The sequence below is a fragment of the Lolium rigidum genome, chromosome 3 (assembly GCF_022539505.1).
Source record: "Lolium rigidum isolate FL_2022 chromosome 3, APGP_CSIRO_Lrig_0.1, whole genome shotgun sequence".
In the NCBI taxonomy this organism is placed as follows: Eukaryota; Viridiplantae; Streptophyta; class Magnoliopsida; order Poales; family Poaceae; genus Lolium; species Lolium rigidum.
Genome location: NC_061510.1, coordinates 27,981,360 through 27,990,331, shown reverse-complemented (window position 1 = coordinate 27,990,331; position 8,972 = coordinate 27,981,360). Strand labels below are relative to the sequence as shown.

The 8,972-nt window shown below is 48.4% G+C and overlaps 2 protein-coding genes across 2 annotated transcripts; both read right to left on the bottom strand.

The window, feature by feature from the left end:
* Nucleotides 1-324: 324 nt before the first annotated feature.
* Nucleotides 325-1,240, bottom strand: LOC124695310. Its single transcript, XM_047228166.1, has 2 exons — nt 1,163-1,240; nt 325-1,058 (listed from the first exon to the last, which is right to left on the bottom strand). Exon 2 carries the CDS (start codon nt 1,050-1,052, stop codon nt 405-407), a length of 648 nt encoding a protein of 215 aa, XP_047084122.1. The 5' UTR covers nt 1,053-1,058; nt 1,163-1,240; the 3' UTR covers nt 325-404.
* A 2,016-nt stretch (nt 1,241-3,256) lies between these two features.
* LOC124694557 (signal peptide peptidase 2-like) lies at nt 3,257-7,514 on the bottom strand. Its single transcript, XM_047227530.1, has 6 exons — nt 7,478-7,514; nt 4,860-4,999; nt 4,606-4,666; nt 3,863-3,999; nt 3,684-3,773; nt 3,257-3,529 (listed from the first exon to the last, which is right to left on the bottom strand). Exons 1-6 carry the CDS (start codon nt 7,512-7,514, stop codon nt 3,257-3,259), a joined length of 738 nt encoding a protein of 245 aa, XP_047083486.1.
* Nucleotides 7,515-8,972: the final 1,458 nt, after the last annotated feature.

Sequence of the window (8,972 nt, the reverse complement as noted above, 5' to 3'; positions counted from 1 at the left end):
TTTGAAGGGCTCTGCTCCGGCTCGAACGACTATGCCGCCGGGAACCTGCGTGGCGGTGAATCGGAAGAGGCGCCTGAAGGGGAAACGGTGGTGCTGGTTTCCTGTGTAGGGACGGACGTCGCGTCGGGTTGGTCGGCCGGCGCAGGGAGCCGGGGCGCGTGAGCTAGGCTGGTACGCCGGCGAAGGAAGTGGAGACAAACGGATGAGGCTTTACTTTTCCTTCTCGCGTATTTTTCTGGTCGTTTTCTGTGTGCGCTCGACCTGTCTATCTGGCGCAGCTGCGCTCGCAAGATTTCAGGTTTTAGTTTTATAACAGCAGGAAGATGATGCTAAAATTATAACATACACAAAGTTGCAGATGTGGCACATTCCTTCCTTCACTTATTTTGTCTTCTAGCTCCTTTCTAGAAGGTTCTTTCTAGGTGCCAGATGACGTTCACTTCAACTTGATCACCATCAACTTCTCTTTTTTGACTCCTAATTCTAAGACGGTGCTCTACACGTTCTTCACTCCTAATTCTACGGCTGCAGTCTAGACAGAATTTCAAATTCTTGTCCTCTTCTTGGCTGTCACAGGTTGTGATTACTCTTAGGTCCACCTCTATCTGGAGGTCGAAATGTCCAAGATATGGCAATGCAATCATGTGTGGTTCCAGTGGAAGAATGCACGTGGAACCACAGGGCAGGGACAAGCTCTTTCCTCGTTCACAACTGAAGAGATGGACGCTTTTGCTCCCATAGTCAATGGCAATTGACTTGACGCTACCATACACAGCGCGGCTTTTCGAACCGAGGTCTTTGAGGTTCAACCTGACCTCAACATGGGTCTCAATGGCTTCCGGAATCACCAAGTATGTGACCTCCAACTTGCGGCCAAGGCCTCCATAGATGGTTTGTGTGAATTCCTCAACCTCATCAGGCCAAGCAACATCCCACCTTTTGAAAATACGACCGGTAGAAGACCCCTCATCATCGTCGGCTGTGAAAACCTCCAAGCCCAAGGTGGAGTAAGCCTCTAGCATCCTATATGGTCCAGTGAGTACCAAATCCATTCCTTCCTACACATGAAAGCATGAATGTGAAGGGTTTTAATTCAATATATAAAGTATGTAAAGAGGCATAAAGCATGTAGTAGATATAACATACAGTAGCTAGTGTATACCTCTTGTACTTCCCCCTCAAGTGCCTTATAGATGTTTGTATATTGGTTCCAGTCCAATGCGTTGATATGGCTGATACGGAAGTTGATATATGTTTAGCTAGAGGTTGAGGAAGACTCACGCAGGTTCAGGCAACACACTTCTGCCTCCTTTTCCTTTTCTCAACTCAGTAAAGATAACGGTGATTACAAGGGCTTAAATAGCCGGTCCAACCCAGCTAATACGCACCCACTAATCCATGCAACACACGGTCAAGCCACACAACAGCTTGATCCGATTCTTACTCCACGCACACACGTTCAGCACTAACACAGCTGAAGCTCGTCTAACGGCCACGCGACTCGGCCATTTTGATCCCTGCATGCAGCTGACTCCTACTAACAAATACTTGGCTAATTCACGTGCATGCAAGTACTAAACTAGCCACTGAACCGCACTCTCTCTATCACTAGTGCTGTACTCTCTTGCCAGTCTGCTCCTCTGCCATTGCTACATGCACTTAATTAACCCAGTAACTAAACACATGACATGATGCAATCAAAGATAAAGATGAGACTAAATATGTATGCAACAAGGTTAACTCCAACAATCACCCTCTTAACCTTGTTGCCCTTTATTTGGGAGCTCCCTGACGACCTTCAAAGGAGTGCCGGCTCGTCGTCGGCGTTCGCAGCGGCGAGATGCGCCTGCTCCTTCCTTGGTTCGGTGCAGTCCCTCGCGTAATGCCCATAGACTTGGCAGTTGTAGCAGCGAACCTTGCGGATGTCGAAGTTGCCCCTCTTCTTGCCAGCGCCACTGCGGTCGCGAGCACGCCACTCCTCCTCCGTGAGGAGAAGGCGAGTCCCACCGTGCTGGCCACCCTCCTCTTCCTCCATGTCGAGCTCCTCCTCGACAGCCAAGAACCGGCCAGCCAGCTCCTCAACCGTCATGGTCTTGAGGTCGAGCAGCTGCTGAATGGAGTAGGCGAGCTGCTTGAACCGCTTCGGCACGACGCGCAGGAATTTCTGCACGGCCTTGAGCTCGGTGACGCCATCTCCGAGGACCTCCAGGTCATGCATGATGCCGGTGAGGCGCATGGCGAACTGCTCCACCTTCTCGCCGTCCTTGAAGCGGATGTTCTCGAACTCGGTGCGGCGAGTCTGTGCCCTTGCTTCACGGACGCACTCGCACCCCAACCTCATGATTTTGAGGGTGTCCCAAGCCTCCTTCGCGGTGCTCTTCACCGCCAACGTGCGCAGCATCTCCGGCGGCACAGCCCGGAGGATGACGCCCAGAGCCTCGCGGTCGGTGTACAGATGCCGGGCTCGATCGCCATCCACCATCCGTTGGACTGCAGCTGCACCTGCGTCACAAGCGCCCAATCGGAGTAGTTCGTGCGGGTCAGCACGAGAGGCGGCGCCACCACGGAGCTGTGCCGAACCACGCGCTCCACCACGCGGAGCTCGCTGCCGCTGCTGCCGCCGCCATCGGTGAGCTGCGCCCTTGGCGGAGTGTGTGGTTCCTCCGCCGCCTTCATCGCGAGCTCCGCCTCCTTGGCCTTCGCGTCGGCAGCATCTCCCGCCATCAGCACAGAAACCACGAGCGGAAAACGGCTCTGATACCAAGTGATATATGTTTAGCTAGAGGTTGAGGAAGACTCACGCAGGTTCAGGCAACACACTTCTGCCTCCTTTTCCTTTTCTCAACTCAGTAAAGATAACGGTGATTACAAGGGCTTAAATAGCCGGTCCAACCCAGCTAATACGCACCCACTAATCCATGCAACACACGGTCAAGCCACACAACAGCTTGATCCGATTCTTACTCCACGCACACACGTTCAGCACTAACACAGCTGAAGCTCGTCTAACGGCCACGCGACTCGGCCATTTTGATCCCTGCATGCAGCTGACTCCTACTAACAAATACTTGGCTAATTCACGTGCATGCAAGTACTAAACTAGCCACTGAACCGCACTCTCTCTATCACTAGTGCTGTACTCTCTTGCCAGTCTGCTCCTCTGCCATTGCTACATGCACTTAATTAACCCAGCAACTAAACACATGACATGATGCAATCAAAGATAAAGATGAGACTAAATATGTATGCAACAAGGTTAACTCCAACAGAAGTTTGCACGAATGGCCAACAATTGCACCACACGTAAACATGACACAATTTCACGACCGATATCCTCCAATGCAAATGTAGCATCATCCTCACCTCCGGCACCATCCTCACCTCCGGCACCATCCTCATCTCCGGCACCATCCTCACCTCCGGCACCATCCTCACCTCCGGCACCATCCTGATCAGCAGTGTTAAGAAACCATCCATCAAACTTGAGTTTGGTTCCATAAATGTTCCAATCGCACACTTCACTCATCGGCTGATTGTTGTCACCCTCAAGCGAGGGGAAAAAAAGAGATATTAGCAAATAGGATATGTCACTATAGAATGTAATCAATCGCCACACAATTGGGACTGGCAATAGGCATATCTATAGTACAAACAACAATATGGCGAAGATTTACCACCATTACCTGTTTTACTTCTACATTCCACAAACAGTGAACAGCAACAAAATCAATCACGCCAGCAGCAACGTATTGTAGAACAGGCTGCCCCCCACCCTGGGAAAAAAAAGATGAGGTGAGCATATGGAACAAGGCCTTTTTATTTTCAAGATAATATCAGGTGCAACTCAAGTAGCATAACTCACCTGTGTGGATTGAAACCAGTTCATTATGATGTTAATTACAGTCAAGCTGACAGTGTATCGCAAACATGCGTAATTAAAGAAACTGTTCTTGCTACCTCTTGGCACAGCAATACAGAGGGCAAGTGCAACACATATACCTGGAACCAAAATGCAGAAATCCATATTATGTGCTATGATGCAGCAATTGCTCCAATATGCAGAATTGAATACAATAGTTAATCCAAGACGCAGTTCAAACTTCAAAATATAATTTGTTTTTGTTTGTGCATACTGTCTTGGACCCATGGGCCACAATTTATTTTTAAATCATACTGGCAACAGCAAAAGAGTGGCATGGATCCCATATAGAGCAACTGAGCAACTAAAACAGCCAAGCAAGCAGGATGCATCTGAAGAAGAATTGGAAACGTTCTAGTTTCAAATCTGCACTTCTCTCGAGTACTAATACTAAAGAATAAACAAAAGATAGAATGTCCTCTTAGACCAACAAGAATAAGAAAAAATGCTGATAAATACTATTTTGTCCTCTTAGACCAACAAGAGAAAGAGCTGCAATGATGCGAAAATTTTACTAAGGTCTCACTATAAATACAGGCGATTATGCCAAATGAAGTTGACACGCACAAGTCATAGTGAAGCTGATGTTACTTTTCATCAGGAAATATCTATTATCATTTTAAGTTTCAGAAGAACAATCCGCAAATGTAATTTGGCAGAAACAAAAGAACTTCTATTCTACTAACCAGATATTACAGTGTCACCAATGAAAAGCATGGAGGCAGCATCTGCGGGTGGGAACAGGAGCTGTGCATAACAATGCAGATCAGATTAGTTGAACTATTAAACTAAAAAGGAACCCACTGACAACGTTATCACCAAAGTTTCACTAACAAGATCTATGACATTTATTGGAGCATAAAAAAATTCGACCATAACTGAAGTGAACACCACCCAGAAAGTGCCCATAATTCTTAGAAATACACAAATAAATACAAACCTTGATACTGGAGGAAATTCCCAAAACATTGTTTGCTAAACAATGCTTCACAGCAGCACAGCACATGCAAAGGAAAAATTGAGGGATTGAAGCCACAGCCCATGACTTGATGAAGTACACTGAAACTGATGAAATCAGATCTGCATGAACTTAAACCATATTAAAAATATTGGTAAACGTAGGCAGCTGGCATCAAACTAGTGTAAGGATGAACCCTTCATGTCTTTGTCCTGCTGAGCTAAGATAAATCCAAAGACACCACCATAACATGAATAGTAATCAAAATCTAGTAATATGCTAATATCTCAACTTAACAAGGAAAATCAGTCCACAACAACAAAGTATGGTTTCAGTTTCATGCCACTTAACTGTCCACAATGAATAGTAATATCGAAGGAAAGAAGTCAACAAGAAACTATTATTTCGATGCCACGTAACTGTTGATAAAATATTGAAATCTGATTTAGCATTGATACTTGATATGCTACTTGTAGTGCAAACTTTTAGAATTACTATGCCATTCCACAATGAAAAAATAATAATCATCAATGCTAAAAGGTCATTATGGAGTGCACGAGGTCAATCTAGGTCACCACGTTTTTGTTCCAGCTATAGTATCCTGAAGATAAAATCTGGTCTAGAATAATACACAGATGCATCATAATAACAAGCTCCGCAGAAAATGAGTAGGAACATACTGTGGATACGTGGAGCATCAAAAGGAAGCATACCATGCATTTTGGATATCATCATCTCCTGCACAATAATAATATAAAAAATAAATAAATTTCATTTAATAGAAACTCGATGATGCGTCGGGACGCCGACGTCGAGTTTCCCTGCTCGAGGTACCGATGAGGACCGGAGGGCAGCGCCGTTCGGCAGTACCCGGGAGGGTCGCGCCGTGGGCAGTCAATTGGAGGACGAAACAGCAGAGAAACAAAAAAAGGGCGAGGGGAAGCACTTACCAGACGGCGACGAGCCCGACGCCGGAAGCTGCGGGCGGGGGGGCAGAGAGGAAAACGAACCCTAGGGAGAGACGGGAACAATATCTATCGTCTGACTTTTATATCCCACAACTAGGGCCCTGCTTGTTTCACTGGAAAATAGCCCAAAACCGAAACTTTAGTCGGTTGGCAGTTTTTTTTCCGGGTCCGGCTGGATTTCGACCCATATTCGCCGGTAAATCACGCGGACCTCCGTGCACTCAGAAAAACTGAACCGCTCGTAAAAAGAGATCTCGGCGCGCGGCGACTCTGCTCCTCACTAGGCCGGCCAAGTCGCCGGTCCCTGCCTCCCTCCGTCGGCCGCTCCGGCGACGGGAGGGGGTGGGAACCCGGGAGTGACTGCTCCGGCCGGTAGTTTGGGTTAGCTAATTGTTTTCTTGGGGCTGTTCTATGGAGGAGACTGCGCCGCGTCGGAATAATTTGCCTCTGTTTTTTTCTCCATCCCAACGTCGCTCCAATCGGTGACGTCGGAAGGCAGGTGGCCTGGTCTTCTCGCCGATCTTTGGATTTGGTGAGATTCGTGTCTGTTGGCTGGCGTTCGGCGCTCTCGCGGGTGGCGGTTGCGTTGGCTGCTGCAGTTATGTGTGGTGTTTTGCAGTTGGGTATGAGGATGACGGCAGGCGTTGGGATCTAGTGACCACGGGAAAGATCCCCGGCCGACATGCCACAAAGTCTCGGGCTCGTCCTCTGCGACGACCCGGTTCATCGGCTCAAAAAGCATCTTTGAATGTGATAGTGCTCTCCCAGATCTAGGTGTGGCGGTTGTTCGCATCTTTTTCTAACGTTACGATGGTGATGGTGGAGGAAGATGGACGATGTTTCGGCGAGACACAGGTTTCTCCAAGGGTGAATTTGTAGTTTTACTTCTTGTGAGTTTCCTTGTGCAAAATTGCTTGACACAAATATTTGTCTTGTGTGGTGACCATACGTGTAATTTCTGTAAACAGATTGTCTAATGAAATATATGGTTACATAAAAAAACTGCTGTAAGATAACCGGAGCGGCAGGGATCCCAAGCGGGGAGGGAGCGGTGCGTCCGCGTGGCCGCACGGTTCGGCGTCGCCCGCGGTGATGTGGTAAGCCGACAAGCTCCCGTCTGTCTCTGTCCATCTGCTCTGAAAAACTCTGTTCCATCTCTTGCCCAAGCTAGACAATATGACAGTAACAAGTTCTTCATTTTACTTCCTTTAACTCCATGGCCAGTAGTGTTTAGCTATTACAATCTTTTTAAGAGTAGTAATTCTGAATTGATAGAACGGATTACGACCAATTAATGAAAATGTTGTAGCCTGACAAAGCTACTTCTTATAAAACTGAGGAAATTGCAAATAATCACCATAATTCGGACTAGGGTTTTAAAAAACCACCATGTTGCATTTTTCTTTTTTTGCAAATACCACAATATCTACCGTAACACTTTCGAAAAAGCACTGATCGGTCCGTTGACGCTCGCTAATTGGGTTTCTGACCGGCGGGTCCCAGTTTCAGTCCTACGTGGCAGCCGTTAAAGGTAAAAGGGACTTACTTTTAGACGTTCTAAACTTTAGGATGCTCTCTCTCCCAGTTTGCCTAGCACGCATCTCAGCGCCGATGCCGCTCCGCCCTCCTTACTTCCCGGCATCTCACAGTCACGTGCAAGCTCTGCCATGGCGGGCGGGCGAATCCTCCATGGCCGGCCCCATGGTGGCCGCGCACGGCGGGAGCTGCACCCCGTCAAGCCGCCACCCCACTTGTCGCGCGCGGATGGGCCACCGGAGCTCCACCGCGTCTGGCCGCAGTCGCGTAGGGTGGCCGCCGTTAGCGCTCAGTTTGGGCGCGTTCCCCCTGCGCTGCCATCTAGATGTTGGGGAGGGGGGACCGCGGTCTAGGGGAAGTGGAAGTAGCCGGCTGCGAGCTCTGGAGGAGGCGCATGGGGCTAGGGAGATTGCCGCCGCCGAGCTCTGGAGGAGGCGCACAGAGCTAGGGAGGCGGCCGGCGGCGCTCGCCCGTCGGTTCAGAAGAGAACATAGAGATAGGTGAGAGATAGAGGGAGCTGACATGTGGGTCCCATGGAGATTTAGAAAAGCCCTCCCCCCCCCCAGAATTTTACGAAAAAATCCAGCATCTATAATAACAAGTCTAAAGTATGTCTCCCTTACCGTTTGGTACTGCCACGTCACTCTGACATTGGGCCCCACCAGTCAGAAACATGCTTAGCGAGCGTCAACTGACCAATCAGTGCTTTTTCGAAAGTGTTACGGTAGATATTGTGGTATTTGCAAAAAAACAGGTAACATGGTGGTTTTTTTAAACCCTAGCCTAAATTATGGTGGTTATTTGCAATTTTCCCCATAAAATTGGCCGCTTGGGCACAGTTTGTAGCTGTTGGGCAATGATCCGTGCACCCATTGATCGTCCGGATGTCAATGTGGAATGATGGCGATGGGAATGGGGGTCTAGGTCTAAACCACTCAAAGAAAACATAAGATCACAACACTATAGCAATCTAATCACATGGGTTCATGCCCATTGGTCGCGTACTCCATGGACACATAGATTTTTCAACACATGTCGCTAACCAAGCTGCCAATGTGTAGGTTGCTGTTCTCAACCCAAACGTGCCGGCGATGTACGAGCTACACTTCGTCGTGGCAATGGCCGGCGCCGTCCTCTGCATGTTCAACACGCGGCACGACGCGGTCATGGTGTCCACCATTCTTAAACACTCCGGTGCCAAGGTGTTTGATGTGGGCATTACCTTTCGGGTAACCAACATTAGGCTACCTCCACCGGTCCAACCAGGGGCCCATAAAGATTGCCAAATATTCGAAGTGGGCCTACGCGTCGATGTCGAAGAAGAGGACTCATCCAAAGGAAGGAACTTGAAGAGCAAGGAAAGAAGACCACGAAACAAGGAAACTTTAGACTATGACTCTTTGTATCTTAGTCGAGTCCGGACAAATCTCTCGAGACCTAGCCTGCTAAATAAAGGCCAGGAGAGGATATGCCAGAACACAACTTACATGCATAGAACCATCGCCAGACATAGCCTAGAGCTTAGAACCCTAACTTCTCGGCGAAACCACCGTAGTCCTTCGGCTACCCCATTGTAACCTGATATACTTTC

Coding starts and splice junctions, on each gene's coding strand:
- LOC124695310 (XM_047228166.1), bottom strand. CDS start 1,052: ATGGATTTGGTACTCACTGGACCATATAGGATGCTAGAGGCTTACTCC.
- LOC124694557 (XM_047227530.1), bottom strand. CDS start 7,514: ATGGCAGAGCTTGCACGTGACTGTGAGATGCCGGGAA. Junction 5,000..7,477: donor TGACTGTGAGATGCCGGGAA/GTAAGGAGGGCG, acceptor AAGTTCATGCAG/ATCTGATTTCATCAGTTTCA. Junction 4,000..4,605: donor TGGTGACACTGTAATATCTG/GTTAGTAGAATA, acceptor TTTTGGTTCCAG/GTATATGTGTTGCACTTGCC.